The sequence below is a fragment of the Cyprinus carpio genome, chromosome A13 (assembly GCF_018340385.1).
Source record: "Cyprinus carpio isolate SPL01 chromosome A13, ASM1834038v1, whole genome shotgun sequence".
In the NCBI taxonomy this organism is placed as follows: Eukaryota; Metazoa; Chordata; class Actinopteri; order Cypriniformes; family Cyprinidae; genus Cyprinus; species Cyprinus carpio.
In genome coordinates, this window is record NC_056584.1 from 8,941,331 (window position 1) to 8,966,318 (window position 24,988).

A 24,988-nucleotide genomic window follows, 5' to 3' on the forward strand; every position below is an offset into this window, starting at 1 on the left:
TATATTTATTCACCCAGTGTTTATGGTGACATGTCAAACTGTTTAAAACAGACCTGAAAAACTGATCTGGCCTTGAATGAAAAGATGAAAATGACAATAACAAATGTCAAAAATCTACACCAATCATGATTAGTTCACTCAGAAAGACTTCATAAGTATCTGTGCAGTTTCAACACAGGCCCTTGAGAGAGAAACCAACAAGGCTCAGTGTTAAAGATAGCCACAGACGGAGGATGAAAGATGGCTCCCCAAGTAGTCCCAGCCAGGACCTGCCTCACAATGTTTAGACAAGTGCAGAAAGTTGGGGGAAATAAATATTTAAACTCACTGCAGGCTCTCGAACCCATTCAGATTTGTCTGTAAATAAGCCTTATTTGATATAAAACACACACGCTGGCCCTAACTTGTGGTGGAGTGCTTCAGATGTTTGTCACGCCGAATGTTCACTTTAACACCATCTATGACTGATGAGTGATTTACCACGCTTGTATAATGTCCAACCCTCCCACACGGATCTCATGACATCACACACATTGCCGTGACAGCCATCTGAGACACACAGAGCCGTGCTCGGGTACACAGCCAACCACTGCTTCTCCATGCTTCACTGTAAACAGTTTGGACAAATATTGAGAGCGTTCATTAATTTATAAGGATGTCTGTGTAGTTTTTGGACTCGGGCCTCCACTTATTTGATATGGTGACACGCAAAGCTTTCCATTAGATTTGAGTCTATCAGCAGCAGTGCAAAGAAAACATTCGCTAAGTCAAAGTGACCCTGTTCGTTCCAAGCCGAGGGACGCGTTTGGAAACGCCGCTACAAATGCTCCTTAATAGAAACGTACAGGCTTATGAAAGAAAAACACCTTCATATTCATACACAAACACATAAGCACACTTACACACACACACACACACACACACACAACTCCTTGTCGGTTTTGCGCACACACACCGAATTCAATTTGGAAACCATCATCTAGCTGCAGAGAGGCGGACAGGAAAGTCATATTGGTATAATGCTCATATTATCAATCATCTTGACGTTTTATTGGCTTTATCACTGTACATGCCATTAAAATGATGTCTGGCTCAGACTGTCAGGGGCAAACATTAAACAGACCAGGATTAAAATGCACATCTCGAACAAGTCTCCCTCTCCCTTTTAAATGACTTCCCAGTCAACAGCACAAGCTGCTTTAGCCTTTGAGAAATGCACCAGGTGTTATAAGTCAACACTTTCAGTGATAGGCCGATAGCGTCAGATTTACAGAGATGCAAAATCTCTCCTGGATTCATCTACTGCTGCATTACAAAATAAAAACAAAATGACAGCAAGTAAAGTGGAGAGTTATGAACTACTGGATCTCCTTTAACATGTGCACCACTCATCAAAAGTCAACGACCAACTCTTCAGGCACCAGACTGATATCCTAATAATGGTGCTCATAAGAAAACATTAATATTACCGCTTGCACCATTAAAAGTCATTTTGGTGGTTCACAGAACTGTGAGGAATGTAAATATCCATAATTCAATGGATCCTGACAGTTAAAAGCTTGTAAATGGATGTTTAAATGCTACCGCTGTAGCCAAGCTGGCAAATACACTATAAAACTGAATAATTCTCCTTTACAGCCTCTAATCAGATTTAAGGTTCAAAATACAGACATCCAGAGCAACGGACATAAGTATTCACACAGAAATATTAAAACGTTGTACTTGTTTAATAAACTAAATGCATTATATGGGTCAGAGGACACATACGAGCACCTACAATAAAGAAAAGGACAAATCTTTTGAAACTCATATGTGATACTCTTGTCGTTTTCAATAACAAAATTTTTTTTCTTACATCTTAAATGTATGTGAGTGTATACCTACTACATAAGGTATTCATATCAGTGTATGCATGAACTGTAATTTTAAAAGTTTCATAAATTATTAATTAGACAATTAAAAGATAATAGGCAAAAAATGTGGTCACTTCATTGACCCATACTGTGAACGTATTTTTGCTGTAAATAAAGCAAAGTATTGGAGAATGTTGTTCAAGAAAGTACTATTTAATTCAGTCAGTTTCTGCTTTCTTTGTTATTTATGTGGACAATTGCGTCAATTTGATTAACGGATGAAAAAAAGAAAGAAAAACAAATTCAAGTAAAATTTAGGCTATTCAGGCTGGTAATAGCTCCATATTTTATCCATTAAGAAATTTAACGAACTGTTAATGAATTTAATATTCAGACACTGAATTTAACAATATTTTACATGTTAAATTGTGTCTGTCAATGTTAATAGCTTATGTTCAGATATTTTTGTTCAACACATGATCTGTATTAAATTCACAAATTAATTGTAGTAATGATAAATAATACAATTAAAACTTAAATTTAAAATATATATATGCATTAAAAATTTCATAAGAAGAACATTTCTCATTTAAGCCACAGTGAATTGTTTAAACATGCTCTGTTAAACTTACTAGCAGTTTCAAAGTAAAATTGTGTCCTTTTTTTTTTTTTTAAGTAAATGCTACTTCCTTTTTTTCCCCAGTATATGGTATATCATTTAATATAACCCACTCTCTATCAAGTATCTTTAACTATTATGTACTTAAATAAATGTGTACATATGTTTTAACAATGTACTTGCATTTAAAAATACCTTCCTGTAATTACTTACATATAATTAATTTCTGTAGTCATCTAACCTTAACCATATCCCATCTCAATAGCAGTAAAAGTGTTTTGCAATTCAACATGAACCAAATAGGTACACTGTACCTAACAAATTATTTTTTATATAAGTACATAGGTCTTTATAGTTAGGTGTCTAACTACTAACACCAAAGTATAACCCATTTAGGGAAGGTGAATCTGTTTGTTTCAGTGACAGTATTGGTTGAAACAATGTAATTGTTTAGGGGCAAGATCCCTGTTTTTCTGAACAATGGCAAACTGGGAGAGAGTGTAAAAATTCAGCAGTCATTATTCATGCAATTTTGTTTGGTGCCTCTAGCAGTGCAAGAAATTACACACTTCAACTTGAAAATGAAGAGCAGATGAAGTACAGCCATTAAAATAATCTGATTACACATCTTAAATCTCACACATCTGCTTTGGAAAACAAGATATTAATCCAAAAGCCAACGAGCTACGCCTCTTCCAAAAGCATTTCTTTAAATAGTGGCCCATTCCATCTCCTCGCTCTCCATTCCAGTGCAAAGCAGTCGCTCCAGGCAACTCATCAATACTGCACTGCTGCACAAAAGATGCCCAGTTCATCTTACTTGTAATATGGTAAAAATCTCCTTTTGTGGAGCACTTCACATGCACTCATGAAATATGTTATTGTGTCTATCCTCATCCCTGGCGAACAATGTTGTCCTTTCTACTGCTGAGCAAAGCATGGAGACACTCTTCACACTCACTCAATGGACTGCAGTCACTAAACATTAAGCATCACAGCTTTGGACCATATTAAAATAATTATGACATCATGGCATATTTCTGCACAAAGAGAACGAGTGCATTTTTTTGCCCACAGTTGAATGTGGAGGAAGAGGCCCAGCTGAACAAACTCAAAGTCCTGTTTAATATCCAAAGCTCTTCTAGTCTCAGTTAAATATAAGATGATCTATGGGCCGCAGTGCTCTTGATGGAGAGCCTTGCAGAGTTGCATCATTCTCCTTAATTCCATTCATGAGCCTTTCCCCATCTCTTATTGGCCGTTTGTCACATTTCTCCATTGTTCATTGTGTTGGGTGAAAGATGGATTCACTAGGATAATGCATCAGTTCCAGCTTTCCACTCTAAAGAGACTAGCACATAATAATGTGTATGAACAAGGGCAGGCGATGATATTTGTCTTCATATTGAAACAAAGGAACATTATATAGATGTGTTTCATGTGAACAGAGTAACCTATATATTGATCTATGAGCATCAGTGTGGCAAACTGCTTGAGCATGGCAGAAGATTTTTGTTTGACACCAAACTGGTTTTTGGTTTGGTAAGATAACTGTACAATATCAAGAGATTTTCAAAGCCTATATTATATATATATATATATATATATATATATATATATATATATATATATATATATATATATATATATATATATATATATATATATTTTTTCACATAAGCGTGTTTAACAGTGGAATTAATGTATTATTATGACTAAAAAAAAATGACAAAAAACAATGACCATCGTTTTTGTCACGATGGCAAACGTTAACATAATAAATCCTCAATATGGCCATAATATAATCAAATTTTTCTGGAAATAACCCATATGTTGTAGGATAATGTTTGCAATTAATTTTAAAATAATAAAATCTATTTAAAAAAAAAAAAAAAAACCTAGTGCAATTTCTTTTAATTATCGTTTACTCTTTAAAACAAAAGGTTATTTTTATTGGCATCAGTGGGTGAACAACATTCATGGAAACTTTCCATTGCACAAGGTCCTTTATAGTGGAAAAACATTCTTGATTATTCAAATGTTCTTCACATCAGGGAAGAACAGATTTCGAGAAACTCAGAATGGTTTTCTCTGACATCACTGCAGGAAAAAATAAAATTTTGCAACCTTTAATTTTAAGAAACAACAACTGTTTCCCGTTTGGCTTTTCAATTCAATTTGAATTTAAAAGGTATTCTCAATTTACTTCAGGTCAGAGGGGCACACAACCTGTCTTTCAACATGTCACCTTATCATCCTGATAGAAAGAATAAAAATTAACACAAATTTCCCTCTGTTCACTGTTGTTGCTGATGGGCAGACAAAAACTCAGGAAAACCAAACGGTGTGTGAAAGGATGCAGGAGGTGTCCGAGATTGTGAGGGTTGAGCTCAGAGGTGTTGAGTGTGAAGAGAGGTGGGGAGGGGATGTAGTGAACCCTCGTTTGGGATTTGAGAGGATGCTCCCCCTCAGATGAGTTTGAGGGCTTCCCCTGAGATAACGAGGGGCCTCTTGCTGAGCCGCTGGGAGAAACATCCACTGCATGTGTTCAAAGGATAACAGCACCTCCACAGGAGCTGTAGCCAGAAAGCTTTCAGCATGGCGAGAGAAGGGCAGGACGAGAAATAACACCTCTCAATGAACACAAGCCAGGCTTGAGGGAGGGGGCTCAAAGCTTAACACTTCGTTTGATTGTCTGTCTACCTGAACTGGACATTTGGACCCGAGCACTCATGAATAAAGTGATATGCATATGAATGCAGTTGTAACTGTCTCTTGTTATTCTCTGTTCTTTTAAAGGGATAGGAGCTCATCATTTACTCACCATCATGTTGTTCCAAACCCTATGACTTACTTTCTTCTGTGGAATACAAAAGCAGTAGTTTAGCAGAATGTCCAAGCATCTCTCTTGCGTGCAATGAAAGTGGTTTGGGACCAACGACTGTCAAGCTCCATACAGGACAAAAAGCATTCTAAAATCATCATAAAAGCACTCCAAATGACTCGTATACTTCTAAAGGCCCGGCTATACTTCTCTTTCTGTGTGACGAAAATTGAACCATGAGGACAATGCGCTGTAAATATACTTTTCAAAGTATACTCTGGGCTTAATTCCATATAATAGGCTTTGTTTGAGAAACAGAGCAAAACAAAAAAAATCAGTCACTAAAATAGGTGACTATTAACTGATCATTCAGGGGATCACTGTATGGAAAGGAACAGCTTTAACATCTGCTATAAATAACTCCTTCTGTGTTCCAAGGAAGAATGTAGGTAATCTGGGTTTCCAAAGACATGAGGGCGAGTAAATGCACTCATTTTTGGGTGAACTATTCCTTTAAAAATGAGATCTCATAACACATAAGACACTTTCATTGTCTCCTGTTTGACTTTCACTTGAATCACAAATCACTCCTGACTAAATGTTTGATGTAATAGTCTTTCCATGTACGTTTGATCCAAAGATTATGCAAGCAGAAGTTTAGTCTGATGAAACCATGAAAGCACTCTCCTCCACAGAGAAAGCCGTAATGCAATGCAGCACATTATGAAACGCATTAATTCAGACAGTTACTTTAGCAACTGCAAAATGGCACTATCAAGTCATCCAACAGTAACCTCTAAGTATTGAAGAGAAAATATCTTCTGCTTCCTAATAATTGATTTAGAGACAGAAGTACAGATATTCTAAACACAATAAATAAGAGGTTGTAAGTTGTGAGAAATGACATTACTTAATGTTATGTTGATTCAATATAGCGTCATGCCAATTCTAATCTCTCGTAGTTCAAGCAAAATTCCATTTTTATTTTATTCATTCTGCATGTTTTCATTAAAACTTGTCACGCCTTCATAAGAAATCTTGCCGTCCTTTTGTAGCTTCCAGATATTCTTTTCATTTTTAGCACCTCCAGCTACCTCCCATTGGTTTTACAACTTCAAAACACACCTCATGAAAAAAACAGGAATTATCTGACATGTGTCCCCCTACCCGGATGGCATGCCAACACCAAAGTCCAGCATTGATTTTCTGTAAAGCAGGGCCGGATTAGGCCCCTTTAGGGCTCAGCTGCCTCAGCACTTCCTGAGGGGCTGCTATAAAGCTAATAATTAATTTAAACTGCCTGCCTGGCATGTTGAAGGATCCACATTTGCTACACACCACCAACCAGTTGTGAATACGATTCTATGGAGAGAACATGGTATTTATATCGCCAGCATGCTGGACAAAGATGTGTGGTCATGGAGCGTAATTTCACAAAACGACCTAGTGATGCACGGCACGACTTATTCAGGCAGTAATGGCCTGATTGATAAGTCAAGATGCAACTCCACTCTTTTATTCTTCATTTTGCACACTAAATAAAACTTTTTCAAATGATTTAGGGAAATCAGGAACATCGTGTTCTGAACTTTCTAACACAATGACATAGCATGGAGTGAAACAGCATCGTACCCCAAACAGCTCAAAGCACTAAATTCTGTACACTGAGTGACAAGCTTTGAAGCCATAATGTCCTCAGCATGGTCTTATCAAGACCTGAGAGCCCAGTAGCACAGTTCAAACACAAGAAGAAACAAAAGAATAAGTGAATAAGTTTCAGAAAAGCAGATCTCAAAGTAAAAACAAATGACCCATGATTTCAGAAGGTAAATTCGAAGAAGTTCATTAAAAATTGTTCAAGAATTGCACTTATGAACAGTCCTCAAAAGAAAAAAACTAAAACAAATGACAGGCTTAAAGCACTATATGATTTTATGATGGTTCTTTCCAAAAAGTCACTGATCAACTTAAACACCTCAAAGCAACTGACTGCATATAAATGTAATAATCATAATAAATGCACACAATATTTTAGTTGTGACTGGCTTGATGGAAGGTAATATTTCATTAAACATTTTATTTTTAAGGATTTAAGACAAGGTAAAGGTAAAGGACTATATTACTGGTATATTAACCCTCTATGGGACATTGTCATTTACAAATGACGCTACAAAAAATGCCTTTAAAATACAATATTAATCTTCAACCAACAAAATTACATTTTAGTTTTGTCATATCATATTGCCATGTGCTACACATTTTTGGTAACAAGGTAGTAAAGCAGACATTATGTTAGGTCACATGCTCTCAAGGCTCCATAGTGAGCTCATTTTAGACTAGAAAATACAGAAAATGCATATAAATAGAAAATAAATATAAATTCAATAAAATACAAGTAAAATCATTGTACATCCAAATGTGTTTTCAAAAGTTTTTGTCATATTTAATATTCTTTTATAAAAACAATAACTCAAAGACCAAAAAATCTGAGCGTCACACATAAATGACAAAGTCCTTTTATGGGATGCATATTTTGTGTAGTTGACACAATTGACCAGCACTGGCAGGCAGTATAATAGCCATTATGCATGTGTTTTAGGTTGATTTTTGTAATTTTTTTGGAAGATGGGGAGACAAATCTGTGCCTATTTTAGAAGGTAAAGACGATAGTGATAGGAGTGCATCAGAAAATCAGGTTGTAGTAAAAAAAAATAAAAACTAAAATAAAAAATAAAAACCCTGTTGAAGGAGGAGATTAGAAGCAATGAGGGTAAGGGCAGTGATGAAGAACAGGTTGTTGTGGAAGTCAGGCATTTGGATACATTATCGTATGCCAGTTTGGAAGATGTGATCCATACAACATCCAGACATCAGGAAAGATGCCAGTGTTTATTGGCATTACTATTCTGAGAGGTAGTGATGCTCAAAAATGATGACTGCACAAGTCAAAATCTAGTGACGTGTGGAATTTGTGGGGTACACTGAAAAGTCTGATTGACTTTTACTTGTGCTGTGATAATTGAAATTCCAAGATAAAACAATGTTAAAGTTGCTGTAATGCTTTTGAAACACTAAGACATTGTTTCCAGGCAGTGGAATGCATCCGAAGGTGTCAGGTTTTAGACATTTTTACACGCGAGTTCCAAATCAAATATAGCAGCTCAAGACTAAATTTTTAATGTTTTTTGAAGCAGTAAGACCTTTTCACTTTTCAGATAGTGAAAAAATATTGCATTGTGTGTGAAGTTTCAGATAATTTGTCAAAAACAATTACCCTAATGAGACAAAGTTGGTTATAAATGACGGAACCCTAAAAAAAGTCAAAGGTCATATGTAGAAAACAAATGTACAATGTAACAGTGTTCAGTGGGGAAAAAAAAGATGGTGGACAAGAAGTGTCAACTAAAGAGTGCTCTTTGCTGTGCATTTAGCTTATCAATATGCCAACACCCAACTCTTTCATTTGCGATTCAAGACTCATGTGGAGAAAAGCAGATCTTGTGGTGCAAAAATACAAACTAGTCACTCATGAGGTTACATGATTATTCAGATGCTGCCTTAGGAGACAGCTGACTATGTAGGGTAGTAGGCAGAATCTATGAATATGCAATTCTCTCTAAACCAAGCGCTAACAGAAACAGACGGTCCACGTCACATGTCTATGAAATCCCTTCCTTCCCTTCAGTGCCAGCGAGAGCTCTTGCAGAAGGTCCAATAAAGGGATTTCACCTGAACCCCTTTATCTTACTGACGCAAACTCTCCTCAGATCAGACGCATACTGCCGGTGTAGGGGCAGTCTAGGCTGCCTGTCTAAAAAAAAAAAAGTAGGCCCATGAGGATATCCCACCTCCTCCCTCTCTTCCAGTGTTGGTCATTTTGATGCCTCATGCTCTCAGTTCTGAAAACGGACTCTGAAGACCAACAGACCCAGACACAAAAAGACAACTCTTTCCTCAAGACAAAAGCAGTCTCAGAGCCGAGGGGGAAAATGCCTTAAACATCACCAAATATCCAGATAATAGCAGACTCCTGCCTGAGATGTAAACACAGCATGTTTACTTCATAGGTGATTGATGTGATTTTTATTTTTGTTTTGTTTTTTTACATGACCAGTATGTGGTATATAGGCAAAAGGCAGTAAACTTCATGTATTAAAGTTTAATCATTCTAATTCAGCATTTTGACCTGAACATGGCACACTTCTAAATTCATGTTCATGATCAATACTATTCAGTGCCATATGTTTGTATTTGTTGGATATTGAAAATGGGTGTGCTACAAAGATGTTGACTGATTTCAGTTATGCCATAGATTTATCAAACTGCCAAAGACATAATATAGTGACAATACATTTTATCTTATAATGCAGCATTTTGCATGTCACAATGTATAATACTCAAAAGCCTAACTTCCACCGAGCGGTACGGTTCAATACAGTACAGCAGAGTATAATATGCAATTATTTCTGTTTCCATTATCAGAAGTTGTGGATGGTACCAAAATAGCAAACCGTACCGTACCACATTTTTGGGACACTTTCATTAAGGTACATAGCACTGTAGTCCGGTACCTAAAGGGTGGAGCTAGACTCACTGCAGAACTATGATTGGTTGATATAGAATAGTCACTTGACCGTGCTACAAGGGAAATGACAACACAAAGGGAATGAGGCATCTCCTTCACTCTCTCCTACATGCTGCTCATTTGTGTTGAGACTGTTTACATCAGAGTGCGCAAATTAATTCAGCATTCAGGTCTGATTAATTGCTGAGATTGTAATAATTCCAGCAGGTGTTAAGAATACAACAATGTGAGCTGCTAACCGATTACAAGATCACAAAGCTCTTCAAAAAAAAAAAAAAAAAAAGGCCCCTACGATAAACCCATTATTAAAAATGCTATTCAATAAACATGTCTACTATTTTCCATACAATGTTTTGTGCAGCACAAAGCTGCCATTTTTTAAGGAGGAACCTAGTTGTTATGTGCTTTAGCTGTGAAAAAGCTCTAAGCGACTCTGAAATGTGTGGGGGAAATGTGTTGCAGCTGTGTTTAAAATCTGCAGCAGCTGTTTAAACCCCTGTATGGTTTTGGTATGCTGGCCAAGAGGAAAAAAATGGGATGGTACACGTTTGCAAAGCAAGTGATTTGGATAGTACCCTCTAGTTCATCACTCTCCAGGTGGCACACCACTGTTTAACAGAAATCATAACACTGAGGCTGACGTATTATTCTGGGCAGCATCTATCCGCAAACTGTTACGGCAAATATTTTGTAATAACGATGAGTGCTTGGAAGAGTAAATTCCTAATGACAGAGTTCATAGTGTGTTTTATGGTGGCTGGACAAATTCACACAGCGTTAACATTTATCACAGCACCCAGTTGAGGAACTGCCCCTTAACTTTAAAACATAAGAAAGTGCAACAATCTTCTTTTCAAATCTTGGCAAGATAAAGCCAGTGTATCTGTCTTCGCTTTTCAGAACCAGCTCACTATGAGACACTGTGGGAGACAAAGTGTCATGGAGCAAGCACATTGAGAGGATAGTACCGAGAGGGAACCCTTTGTTCTGTTTCCAAATTGCTAACCTCCTTTTTTTTCCCTTTGGGAAATGTCCAGGGGGAAGTTATAGTATGGCAGGCTCTTTTTTGCTTCAAAGCACTAATAAGTTCCATGCCTGTGAGTTGCTTACATCATTAATCAGCGAGATGGCTTTGCGTGATAAAGGACGTAAACTGGCAGCGAACCATGGACTAACACAGATTTAACGTTAGGCCTGTAGCTCCGCACCCACATCATACCAGCATCCCAGATGCCAGCCGTTGCTCGTACTCCAGCACTCCAGTCACAGGTCAGCCATGCATCAACACAGCGAAAATAACATTTTACTAAACATGTCAGCGATGAATTAAACATCCTTCTTCATTAGCATGATGTTAAAGCCGTTTGTGGATTAAGTTTTACGATAATCAATCAACATGAATGAGAGCCTAAATGTGAAGTGATATTGACGGACCACTTTCCAAAGCGAAGAGAGAATGATGTCTAACTCGTTTGTTTCTAAACATGTCAAAACAGAGGAAGGGAGTCAGGCACGTCTGCCATGCGGGGCCCCATCAGGTCAGGCTATGAAAATCCATCACTGGGTTTGTGCTCTGCTAAGGAAACATATTGTAGATTTTAAGAGCCTTTTTATTCAGCCAGACTGTGTACTAAAACTAATTGGATTTCTGTCAATGGAAAAATATATCCCTGGGAAGACTTTGAACTACATAATGCTGACGGTACAATGGCCCATGAGGGACCGACTCTTCCTCCATGCCAAACGTGAGGGAGGAAAATTAAACCAACGGTCAACATAAATATTAAAATAGCATGGTATTGAGTTTTTGAAAAATGATGTCAGGCTCACTCATTTGGTTCACCAACACAGTGAATTAAGCTACATTTAGTGGGTGATAATTGAAATCATAGCTGTAGTCATTACCGCTGACATGTCTCTAAATAAGACCCTATAAATTTCCCCTCTATTTTTTGGGGGGCTCTGTGACAGCTGGCAGGGCCTGAGAAAAATAAAGTACAGAAACTATTATTCTCCCCTGTGTGACCGGCCTTCCTATTCTCTCTTCCTTAAAGCCAATAAAACGTCAGCTTTTATTCTAACCCTCCAAAGTGCTGGCTGGATGTCAGCTATCCTCTCTAAAGCCCTGCCACAGAAAACTGAGGGCCTGTAAATCACTATGTCACAGACACACCATCCGTCTTCGGGTATACAATAAAACAGGGATGCAGTTATAGAGAGAATGATGCCCGTGCCCAATATATATATTTAATTTGAACAAAAAGAGAACATAAAGACATTCCCTTCCATTCAAGACCAACAGTTTGAGATGTGCCTGGATGGGCTGTACAGCGTGTTCAAACAGATATTTGGCTGATGGAAATGTTGATAATGATTTAAAGATAATTATTTTGCCACCAGGGCTCTTTTGTTGCACCGTAACAGTGGAACTGTGATTTATGCTACGGTTGAGACTCGAAAAATAGAAAGACTTTTTGGCATTAGACTGCAGAACATTTATTATCATTTCCGATAGGTGGAGATGATATTGGACAGACAAGTAAAATCATTTTGCACTTAACTAGGTTTTTTTTTCTTTTGGAATAAACATCTACCTCAATGAAGCCATTCTTTTATTTAAGATGTCAGAGCAGCAGTCTTTAGAGCATTATTTCAAAACTAAAGTACACAAGTCAGCAGTCAGAACTGACATTTACAATCTAGGTGGTTTGTGAGATAAACACAGGGTGATTAGTGATCGTTTGACAAAGTGGAGACCTTTCCACCACTCAACACGGAATGTTCCTGGAAAGTTGAATTAGAAATGAGATTTAGAGACATTTCGTTAGAACAACATGTAGCAGAAAGCATCTTGAAAGCTTTTCTTATGTAGTGGGTCCTTTTGTTCACGGTACAAGTCCAAACATTAGCGTCAGTCTGCGCATTCATACCTGTGCTTTAACTTTTGCCATACAGATGGGACAGAAGGACAGACCTCTAAATGAACACCATATTGCTGCGGTATGGCAGTTATATGTGGAAGAAAAATGTTTTTCGTTTTTTTTATCATATATAAGATTTTCATCTTACCAAAATACAGAAAGCATGATTTGCCCGCAAGAACTTTTCAAAACCAATTTGGTAGTACTTGATGAAGTTCCCCTCTCGTTGGCTGGACCAAAGACGCTGCCTGTTTTGGCAGCTGCAGAGATACTGCGCATCAACTGGATTTTATTCTTCCCGGGGCAATCAAGTACAGCTCTGTTTATGCAATGAGCAGGACTGTGATGCAAAAGAGAGAAGGCCATGTGTGGCTCCTCAAGTTAAGGCCATCTACATAAGAAATGGCTGGAAATATCAAGACAAGATGAAGGCATCCCTTCCTGTTGCTGTTAAAACAGAAAAATAGCAAAGGCAAATATAACTGGAAGATAAATATAACTGGAACTAAAAAACACAATGAGAATGGAGGTACGGCAGTGAGTTACAATCAAGCTAAAGTGAGTTTGTGAGTCTGTCCAAGTACACATGACATAGGTAACAAATAATTGATGCACTTTTTCTTTTAAAACGTGTAAATGTTTGTATACATGATGGCCGAAGCCAAGCCACAATCATCTAAATCCACCAAAAAAAAGGGTCTAATGTGATTTCAGTTAGACCAAAACATTTACATGACATATTAAAAACACAAATTACTGCTTTAGTCCGACAACATAAAATCTGTGTGAAGCAACATTGAATATGTGTTCGTATATAAATATGTGGAGACCTAGCTGTTTTGTAAATTATCGCAACCAGGTAGTATGCATTTACGTGACAAAGGCATAGCTAGCTAGCAAACTGTAGGCTGTAGTAACTAACTGTAATGACAGTAACTCGCGATTGAGCGGGCGAACTACCGATGCTAATGCGCTCTAGCTATTTGGTGTGTTGGTGTTGTAGCTGAGGTTAGTGGAATTATCTGTGTATTGCATCAAAGTACCGCGAGAGTGAAAGCAGATTTGAAAGCATGAGGAGCATCTGCTCTCATAGCTCTCACGGTACTTTGATGTCATTCATTGATTGGTCTGTGCAGCGCTGCTTCAAGTACACCTCATTATAGTGTTAGGGGAGGGGCTGTGCTCGGTGGCTCCAGTGCATCATCGAGACATGAATTCAGGCCCGTCCAAAAAATCCTGAACACAAAAAATGTGAAATACTATTTAACAGTCTAACTCCACAATTCAGTATTACATAGTTCACAGTCTTTGTAACGTGTTTTAAGCAATACATTTCTAACATTTATAATGTGTTTAGAAACAATTCTCTGAATTGCCTTTTCACAGACTTGAGACTTTTATAGTGTGTGTGAACATACTTGATGACTAACAGATAGCAATGCATGAATTATAATGATGCAGATTACAGATCAGGCCCAAAAAACAAATACAGTTGTTTCAGTCAAGATCTCACTCCATCCTTTTGTTAAGAAGAAATTCTCTCTTTTGTTTAAAGTCATGTTTGACTTTGACCTTAAAATAATTTCCATTAGCTTAACTGGGTCATATCTTCACTGTGAAACAAAGACACACAACTCCCACACACTAAACTTATTTAAATTATCCATTAGCAAAGCAGCAAGTAACAAACATGTCAACTATAATGTATCCAAAATGGTTTCTCTGTACTCTCACAATTTTGCCTGTCAGCTCATCCTCTCTTTAAAACAATCACAGAGGTACAAATTTGCTCGGAAAAATTAAATGAGATTTTATTGCTTCAAAGTTGATTTATAAGAGCGGCACTCTGAATGAAAATGCATAAATTCCATTTCTGCCACTTGCGTCCGTCTAACAAACTAATGCAAGCCAAACAGTCCGGGCTGTTCCCAAATATTAGTGCTAAATAAGCCTGATAGATCAGATATGGAAAATTCTCATTTCCACGAAAGCATCAATTTCCATACCCTCGGCGGGCTAAGTGATTTGACGACTTCATTTCGACAGTTTCTCCCTCGTACTCTTAACTGACATTTTATCTACATACTGGCACAGCCGCAGATTGAACACACCCGAAGACAATGACAGGCCCTTCTACCGTTGTCACTTCTCATTTCGGCAAAGAGCGATGCATTTTACTGGCTTATGCCAATAATAGCCCCATCAAAAAGGAGACTCCACCTTGCTCTGATGTTGAGGGAGCACTTCATGTCGCTGGCTCTCATTTGTCAATTAACAGGAGCCTTCTGGTGTTGGTGCGCGGGGGCTTGAAAGACAAAGTCTCGCCCATGACGAATGAAGAGAGACAGATGAGTGAAGCATGAGCTGGAGTGTAATACTATAATGTGCTTTAGATATGAATATAAAACGACATTACTGACAGTCCATACAAGGTTATATTTCATTTCTCGGTGTACCCAGCCACCGTACTTTGTCTTCTTCGTTCCATTTTCATCAGACTACATGCGTCTCATTGTGACAGGCTGTCTACATTTAAAGCAGCTCCATTTTAAAAAGCAAGTTAGAATATTTGATTTGCCATCAAGACATATACGCAGGTGAGTTAATGAAGTAACTCTTATGCATAACTAATGATCTCAAATTTCAAAAGAGCTTCAGTCCAGCTGTGTAGTTACGGACCGCGATTGTGCCCTTGTCAAGCCACTTCTCAAGCCACTTCTCCCCTGCCCCTCTGGAGGTCTGTGCACGCCACTGATTTACATTCTGTTGGATGTTTGGCTGTTACATTCAAGCTTTATACAACTTTTAACAGTTTCCCTTTGAAATATATTCTCCTTGATTTGGCTGTTGGCGTATATGTAAGGTGGCCTAATAAACTGAATCTGAGAGCAGACAGACTGTCAGACCTCCTAGACAGAAAGTGACACCGGAGGGAGGAATTGGCGGCCGCTTCGTTCCTCTGCATGACTGAGGGCCATCATGTTTACCCCTCATCTGGACAAGACCAGACAAGACAATAACATTCACTTTGCTTTCACCATCCACTCTCCACAAAGCCAGGCATGTCTAGGACACTGGAGGGGACACTTTGACAGCAATCTCTGACCTGGGATTACTCCTCCTGTCTATGATCTAATACCTTTTCATGGCTAGTCTTGAGAAAGGTACCGTTTCATCTTCATACCAACTCAATGTTAAAACCATACAAAAGCCACCTTGTGAAAGGTCTGATAAACTGAATGTGATTTCACATGTGTGTTCGCAGAGATTCTCTCTGACACCTCTCACATCAGGTAACATAGCCTGCGAGTGCACACAGTGGTTTTGGGCTGTAATACATCACTATGTCTGATTACTGAACATCTAACTTCCATTTAGAGAATTCTAAAAAATAAGAGCTCAAAAACATCATGACTGAACTTTTGACTTTATTAATTTATCTTCAAAGGTAGCAAATAAGATATCATGATCTAATCCATAAACAACATTTTTATTTAATACATTTTCATTAAATTGGGCAGTCTGAGATTTGGTAGATGCATATTTATTTATTTACGAATTACATCTTTTTTAACTAGTGCATTATTTCACACAAACATAAAGTGTCATTATTTACTCATTCTCAGGTCATTCCAAAACAATAAGTCTTTTCCTTGTGGTGTTGTTTGAACCCCATTGACTTTCATTGTGTGGTCAAAAGCAGTATATTTTTAACAAAATATATTCCAAAATATTACTATATAATATATTAATATTAACATTCTAAAATATATTCTATTGTGTTCCACATAATAAAGAAAGTCATAAACATTTGAAACAACCTAAGGCTGAGTAAATTATGACAATTTTCATTTTTGTGTGAACTATCCCTTTAAATAAACAGTGAATAAGGCTCGTTTCGGGTTCACCTCATTCCAGTCATACACATTTCTAAGGGGGGGATGTTCAAATAGGACAAATCTTCATCAATCGTGGCCTAATGTTTAGAGAGTCGGACTTGTAACCCAAAGGTTGCGGGTTTGAGTCTCGGTGCCCACTGCTCTGTGTGTGTGTGTGTGTGCACTTGGATGGGTTAAATGCAGAGCACAAATTCCGAGTAGGAGACACCATACTTGGCTTCACGTCACTTTCACACTTTAACAGCGTTTCTACAGATATGAACAAGTTCGGTTAAAAACTTTTTAGTACCACCTTCTGAAATTTAAGACCAAACCTGTGATCAATATACACATTAAATTGTATACATATATGTAATAGTTAATGTGTTTAATGTAAAAAATAAATAAATAAATAAATAAAAAAATCATCGCTGTCAAAAATGTTATTTATTATTACGATATACAGTGAAGTTTTCATACAAGCAGAATATTATAAATAAACTAAACCTTTTGAATTTTTACCCAGTATGTTTGTTCTGTGAGTTTCTTTATGTGTGCCATTACTCATTCGATTTGATTCCTTCATTAAAGTCTTTCACAGAGACCACACAAGCCTCAACAGTGTGACACTGATACCAGAAATACACTATCCATTATCAATGATCGCTGTTTGAGCTGAATTTAATCAAACCAGAAGAATCATACTCGCATTTTGATAAGTCACTAGTTATTTTTTGGTCACTTAAAATTTTAATCAGGCTATTTATCCCATTGGGCAAGTAAAAGTCGAGACATTTTAAAGTTTTTAAAAACACAAAGGCCAAAGATTTCAGTCTAAACATGTATGTCTTAGCAGAAATGTTTCAAAAATGAAAATTATCATTCATGTTCATGTGGATCTTAAAATGCAAGACGTTCTTCTGTGAAACATAAAAGATGATATTCTGAAGAACGCTGGAAACCAACACTGGAGACTACTGTATGAAAAAAAAAATTCATTTTTGAAAAAAAAAATTCTTTTAATTCCACAGAAAAAAGAAAGAAATAATGAGCAAACAATGACATAACTTTCGTTTTAGAGCGAAGTCTTTAAAAGATGCAAGAAGAGAGGGATTTACATTGCAAACTGTTGATTAAAAAGCTAATGCAATCAAATCTAAGAATCTAAAACTAATCAGTGAAGATGACTAGACAACTACCATGACACATCCCGTATAAATGCTCATTTCTGGATGACCCAAATTGTCTTGTGGCAGCCCCGAGGACAACAAAAGAACCTTTCCATCACTTTGTCATGTTCACATATTTAAGTCCTCATGCTAGAGGGCAGGATGTCTGTCTATTAACTTCTTACTGTGAGGTCTTTGTGTGAACATGGCAGAAGAAGTAGTGAAATCCTGACTGTAGCCCACATCCTCACTATATTCTGATCACATGCCTCTTTAGAAATTAAATTTCACACTGAATGTAACCCTAGCCCCAACAAAGCACATGACCAAAACGGCTTCAGTAACAGAACCTTCTGTTTTGCTCAAAGGCTCTGAAGTGGTAAAAAAGAAATTTATTTCAGAGCCAGCTTTGGCATTCTGCATTTGATACGTACATATACAGATGTCAGAAAGGGATACTTTCTGCTGACAAGCCCTGTTGCCAAAACTCATCTTTATTGGCAGTGTGATTCTAAGTGAGCAAGACTGAAGTTATTATAGTTGAAACCTCGCTCTTCTGTGTGTACATCACTACATCGGTTATGTAAATCCTGAAGTGTTGAACATGACTTTATTGTAGAAGCATTCCCATCAATAGCATATCTGTGTGTCCAACTATTCTGGTAATTATCTTACACATAAAAAGTTATATTTTTATAACTATTATGCTATTTTTATAGCCATTATGTTATTATCAAATCAAAAAAAATTATTTGATAATAGCATAATGGCTCAGCAAAGGCAATAAACCACAGTGTAAGCGTTTCTATGTGTAGCAATGCTGTGTATTTCACTACTATGTGTATGGTGAAACAATTCGGTGTAACTACACTACAGCCGAAACTGATGCAATAAAGAGCATTTCATAAGAATCACTCCTAACCACTAACTTCGTGAATACATGTTGTAAATACTGATTTCTTCAGTCATGATCGTATAGCACTTTGTATAATCATGCTCATGACCAAAAAAAAAAAAAAGTCAAAATTTTATGCCTGAATATCGATATTTCTGGGTTCTGCAGTCTTCACGAAATGCTGGGTCACCAGTCACAAATGCTCATTAGGAATATTAATGCACTGATAAGCATACATTTATGTGCGACACACTGAAGCAGCACAGGATTAGGCAATTATTAATGTGACAGACTCCAGTGCAAAGCAAATCAATTAAATGGAAGAATCCACATTTTCAGCACAGATAACTGCCTCAAGACGACAATTTTCACATGACAAAAAGAGGCCCATTCAGAGTCCTTCAAGGCCTGACAGGTCAAGAAAAGAAGTCTGAAACAAAGGCACCTTATAACCATCATCTCCTCTCTTTTAGTTGTCAGATCAGCTTTGCTAGTCCTGCTGGTGAAATGGCATCCCCCTCCCCAGCTGCCACAAGGTGCTTCTTCATGTCCTGTCAAAGGAATCTTTTATTCTATTTGCTCAGCATTAACATGTCACATTTATTGATCAGGCTTTTTATCTGGCCACAGCATGGCACGCCATTACTGTACCCGCTGTTCTCTGATGTCTCAATGACATGGCTGACGAAGTAATGCACATAATGCATGTATTAAATTGCACTTAATGCAGAGGTGTGACCGTATGCATGACAGGTAGACTGAATCAGAGATGTTGTATGCGGTTGGGATCCTGTCATTTATGACAGTGTTCTAGAATGTTTCACATGATAGAAACATCCTGCAAGGACTTCCTCAACCAATTCGGGCCTAATATTACATATTTAATAGACAAATATGATATGAATTCCTTTGCCAACATCTGCGTTCAAGCAACATTTTAAAGGGCCCAACAGAAGTGCACTAAAACTACCTATATTGGCAATTTTCTATCTTTCCAGGTGCTAATCCAAAAGGCAAGCTTAACTTATCGGTTAATTAACCCAAACCTTACTTACTCGAGGTATGCTGGTTTTAAAAACGTATCTGGGAGTAAGTTCAGTCGAGAGTTCACGGTTAACAGACAAGTCATACTTTACAGAGCAACGAATCGATGAGTCACCATGGAAACGGACGCTAAGAAAACGCACACCATACTGCTGCTTCTTTTGTTCAATGACCATGAACAAAACATGACCTTGTTATAATAGTTTTATAATTTATTAATATATTAATCAATATATATATAACAGGTAGACAGGTAGACTGAATCAGAGATTCAGTCAGAGATATATATATATATATATATATATATATATATATTATATTATTTTCATACAGTTATTGTATTTATTTTAATGTCATATAATATTTATTGATATAAATTATAAAACACTATTATAACAAGGTCATGTTTACTTTATCATCTCACACATCTTGGATCTGCATTTTCTATAATAAAAATGAACGTGAAATATCTTGCTATATAATTAGCATAAAAAAATTAAAGCAAGAAAATTGAATAAAAATTATTGCATAACCACCAATTAGGTGGTGATATGCATTAAGTATGCACATTATATATATATATATATATATATATATATATATATATATATATATATATATATATTTATGTATGTATATATATTAAAAAAACTATATATATATTTTTATATTTTAAATAGTATTGTTACAGAACTAGTAGGTCGAGCCTGCACTGATAGCTCTGAAGTAAATAGGCCCTGCTCCGGAGCAGGTTATGTTCAGAGATGTTCAAGTTGATATGGCTACTTGCATACTCTGAAAGTTACCTCCGTTTCTGGAACCAAAAGCTGAGTTTATCTGCTTACTTACCCTTAAACATACCAGGGTATTTCACATAACCTGCTTTCTGGAATACCCCCCAGACAGGATCATGCGCGACATAATCCTGTTGCAAAACCTATGGGGTAAAATGATGTCTCTCCCTCCTATGGTCCATACAGGAATCCAGTATGTGCAAAATAGGTGCCATGATTGTCATCGCTGTCTCCCATCATCAGGGACCTCCTATTATCATGGCCTGTTAAGAGTTACACTCAGACACAAACAATAACTTACCTCAGTTGGTTGAAGCTGAGATCTAATCTTCTTGCCACTTCTCCATATTTTGCCCCAAGAAAATCTGGAATGTCTTCCCAATCATGCCCAATGCAGGACACCTGGAAAAACGCAACAGAGAGAGGGAGCGATATCAGTTTTATTACACAGCTGGTACTCTGAAGTATTGTTCTTTCAAGAAATAGACCTTCTTAACCATTACACTGAACTGATGGAGATTAAAGATATGTTTGAAGCTGTTCAGTTGTCCATAAACATGTGACGGCTACTAATTCAAATACAACTATTGTGTTAAATATGTTAGTCAACAACTATTTAAGCTGTTTAAAATAAATACTTGTTATAATGTTGTTGACTAGAGTTGTCTCGCGACACAGAAAATATATTTATCTACATGACACACAGCTTTACTTCACAAAAAAAACAAACAAAACGCACACTTCCTACTGTCTACTGGTTGAACAGTATAATACAGGTCACAGAACAACGTGTTTGCAGTATTTCACTTACCTGACTTCCATTCACTACAACCATTGACTCGTTGTATGCCATTGTAATCAAATGACAGTTCAGAAGGAAAGAAGCATCAAACGAAGACCACCACAGATGTTTTTCTGCTCATACGACTGAAACGTTTTCTTTATGTTTTCAAACTAAACTTTTAAACTACGTATGAAGCTTTACTTCTTCCGCGTGCTTGTGTCAGCTGATCTAGCACGGAAGCACGCGCCACTGTTCAATTGCTCAAATCTGTTTCAGCTGCTTATGTTGCCATGAAAGTAATGGTGAGTGAGTAGCATTCCTGCTAGCAATCCAGGCAGCTTTCGTTTGAAAAAGTAACAGTTTTAGTCACTGGATGTTGGGGTAAGTTTAAAAAGTATGTGTTAAAATTGTTGCACAACGCATACTAACTCAGAAGTCATATTTCACTGTATTATAATTTCGCAAATCATATTTAACTGTTCTATTCGTGTGTTCATATAATCGCTTCAGTTAAAATAATACATTAAAGCTTTATTATTGTCGTTGTATGACAGGACACGAAGAAAGAGAGGCTCGCAAACGCTTTGGTTGGGAGCCTCGTGACGTCACATCGGATCCTCCCACAGGCGGAAGTTTTGGACGCGCGCACAGCGTGGAGACAAGTAGGATCTTATGATGGCGGCAGCGCAAGAACACTAGAATAATGCATTTATTTAATTAGGCTGCTAAGATGTGCTTCATAGGACATCGTTGGAAATCTGTTTAAATGATCGTCTTTATAGGAAATGAAAGGATTGTGCCTGTAAATGTTCATACCTGTCGTAACGCATCGGAGCGCGTGTGTGTAATTTCAGGTAAAGTGGTTCATTGTGGTCTCTTTTACCAAACTTAATGATAGGAAATGCTTTGTAATGCATGTTTAACGCTTGTGAAGGAAGAACCTTTTTTCTTAATTATAATTATTTTTATAGATGTTTCGAAAGAAAGGAAGCGGACTAAGGCGCTCTAATACGCAAAATAAGCCGTTTTCATTTTTAAAGAATTTGAGTTGGTTGAATTTCAGCAGTGTAGCCTACTTATGTGAGTTCTTTTACACACTAAAAATATAAATACTGTATTTTTTATTGGATCTGATTTTGTGTTGCTTACTTCAAGCTGCTTTACTACTTAATGTCTGCAACCCTTTCAGATTTATTTGTAACTTGAGGGTGGGAAAATAAATGTGAAATGTTATGGTTTATTTTGATAAATCATAATGTCCTCAACTTTTACTACAGAAAATGTGTTGCACAAGTGTTTTCGGCTGCTTTAGGCAGCTCTGTAAATGACTATATTTAGTCATGCATAAACATGACGATATGAAATATATGAAAATACATTTGCATTTAAATAATATGAATTACAACCCCCCCAAAACATGTTCCCATTTAAGGATAATACCGAGTGCTTGGTATCTGGTTCAGAAGCTCATTCGTCATGCAGACAATAAAGAGAAAATTTTTGCCCGATGCTGAAAATTTATGGTTACCCTTCTCTGCCCTAATAACTCACGCAGTGTCACGCGCTGACAGCTTGTGCAGAAAACAGTCATACATCTTTACATACTGAAGAAAGACTCTCCGTTAAGCTTGTTTAAAATGGCCGATATCAACACTAGTGTCTGTTTGAATCTGTGCTGTATTAGCAAAGGGAAAAAAATCCAGCAGTCTTCCTACTATTTGCACTTTTATAAATGTAGCCTGTAATGTTAATGTACAAATCAAGACTGAAAAAGGCTGCTCAATTAGGCTATATATATATATATATATATATATATATATATATATATATATATATATATAATTTCTATTTGTTTCAAATCGACATTCAAGGGTTTTCAAAATTGTAACCAAACTATGTGCATGTCTTCGAACAAGGCCTGCGTGTTATATTGCTATATAATTCTAACTTTCTAAATATTAGAACACGTAAACTACGTTAAAAGCCAAATGCAATCATTAAATATTGATTTTTGGAGAGAGAGAGCGTGCTTGAGCGAGTGAGATCGGATGAATAAATAGGTTATACGTTTATAGGCTTTTACAACAAAATTATTTGTTTAATTTTAAAAGTTAGATGCTCTTAGAAAATTTGGGCAATGATATTTTTATGAAGAAAAGTTTGTATATTTAGTGTACGAAATAAAACCGCGTTTTAGGATTAGGGTAAACCCGCAGAGTGTATTGTTTGTCATAGATCAGGGTAATCTGTTTCAATGTGTCTGACATACTCCAACAAAATGTACATTTCTTTCACGCTGATGACTGTCCACTCCAGGTTTTCTTGCTGTTATTGTTTTTCTGTGTGTCTGATTTACTCAGAAAGAGTTTAATTTTGTTTGAGGGTTGCTATAATAATCGTTTTGTTTGATGTGACAACTTTGATAGGCGTTGATTTACTTACAAACTGATAGGCTTTTAATTGAGCGCCTCCATCCAGTGAGAGATGAAAGGCAAAGCGCATTGAAAAGCTGCCCGATTGCCCCGGAGCCTCGATACTGATTAGCCGTCTCAGCGGTGAATAGTTCAAGGCATTTTAAACTTCTTTTCTCAAAGGTCTGACAGACCATTTCTCTTTCTTTTGTGTCTTTTGGTATTAATTTTATTGTGTGTAAATAAAATTTAGTTGACATGAAAAAAATTGTCTGGACTTTTTTTATTATCATTAGGCTATTATTATTATTATTATTATTATTATTATTATTATTATTATTATTATTATTATATTCTCGTTTCATTTAACATTCCAAGTAAGTTCAAGTTGTGTTGGGTTTTGCCTGAGGTGATCTGATACCAGCGAAGTTCACATTTGTGCAAAACATGGATCCGGAAAAACCTGAAACTGCATGTGAGACAAGGAAAATGTAATTTGAAGTAGCCTAGCTATCATGTACATCTGTCTGAAACTTAGTCCCAGCATGTTTAAAACGGGTCTTACTGCTTGTGCAGTCAGAAAATGTTTTTCTTTTTAATTCAGTATGCACTTGCAGAAGAAAATAGCCTAAAACAAAATTAAAAACTAATCTAACAAATGATAATAGACGTAAAATATGACAACAGGTAGTTACAGTATCCAATTGCTTGGTTAATTTGGGGGGAGAAAGCTCAGCCTATAGTTTATAGCCTAAACAGTAGCCTAAGCAAAAATAAAAAATTAAATATAGCCTAAAAATAAAACATTACTTGCCCTGTGTTATTATAAGTAAAATTGTCATTTTCATATTTAAATTGGCCGAAAACGCCGTCAAAAGTTCTTCAGAAATTAAAAAACTGGGTTGTTTTACTTAGCAACTGTATTAAATGACCAGTGGTTGATTTTCTGTTTCTTGTCTCACCGGAGATTTTAAACAAAAACCTTTCCAAACTGAATAAAGCATAGAAACAACATGCCCCTCAGATTATAAGTGACTCTTCTCCAGGATGCTGCTTTTGCCCTTTTCTCCGTCACTCGCGGCACACAATCAGCTTCAAAGGCTGACTTGAAGTAAGAAAGGGATTGACAGCAACTGACAAATAACTGATTGATTGCGGTCGAGCAGAATTGACAGTTGACGGAGGGGTGGGATGGAAATAGAAGGGCGGTG

General features: G+C 36.8%; 1 protein-coding gene across 2 annotated transcripts in view; it reads right to left on the reverse strand.

Annotated features, from left to right (window-relative positions):
* Positions 1–21,975, reverse strand: part of lrmda (leucine rich melanocyte differentiation associated) — a 257,283-nt gene extending 235,308 nt beyond the window's left edge. Inside the window, exons 1-2 of one of the 2 annotated variants that reach the window (XM_042768637.1) lie at positions 21,394–21,975; positions 20,884–20,984 (exon numbers count right to left, since the gene is read on the reverse strand). In XM_042768637.1, coding sequence (XP_042624571.1) covers positions 20,884–20,984; positions 21,394–21,435 — 143 coding nt within the window. In that variant the 5' untranslated portion in view covers positions 21,436–21,975. The remainder of the gene's footprint in view (positions 1–20,883; positions 20,985–21,393) is intronic. The other variant, XM_042768636.1, reaches the window with a different exon arrangement.
* Between the last annotated feature and the right edge of the window lie 3,013 nt (positions 21,976–24,988).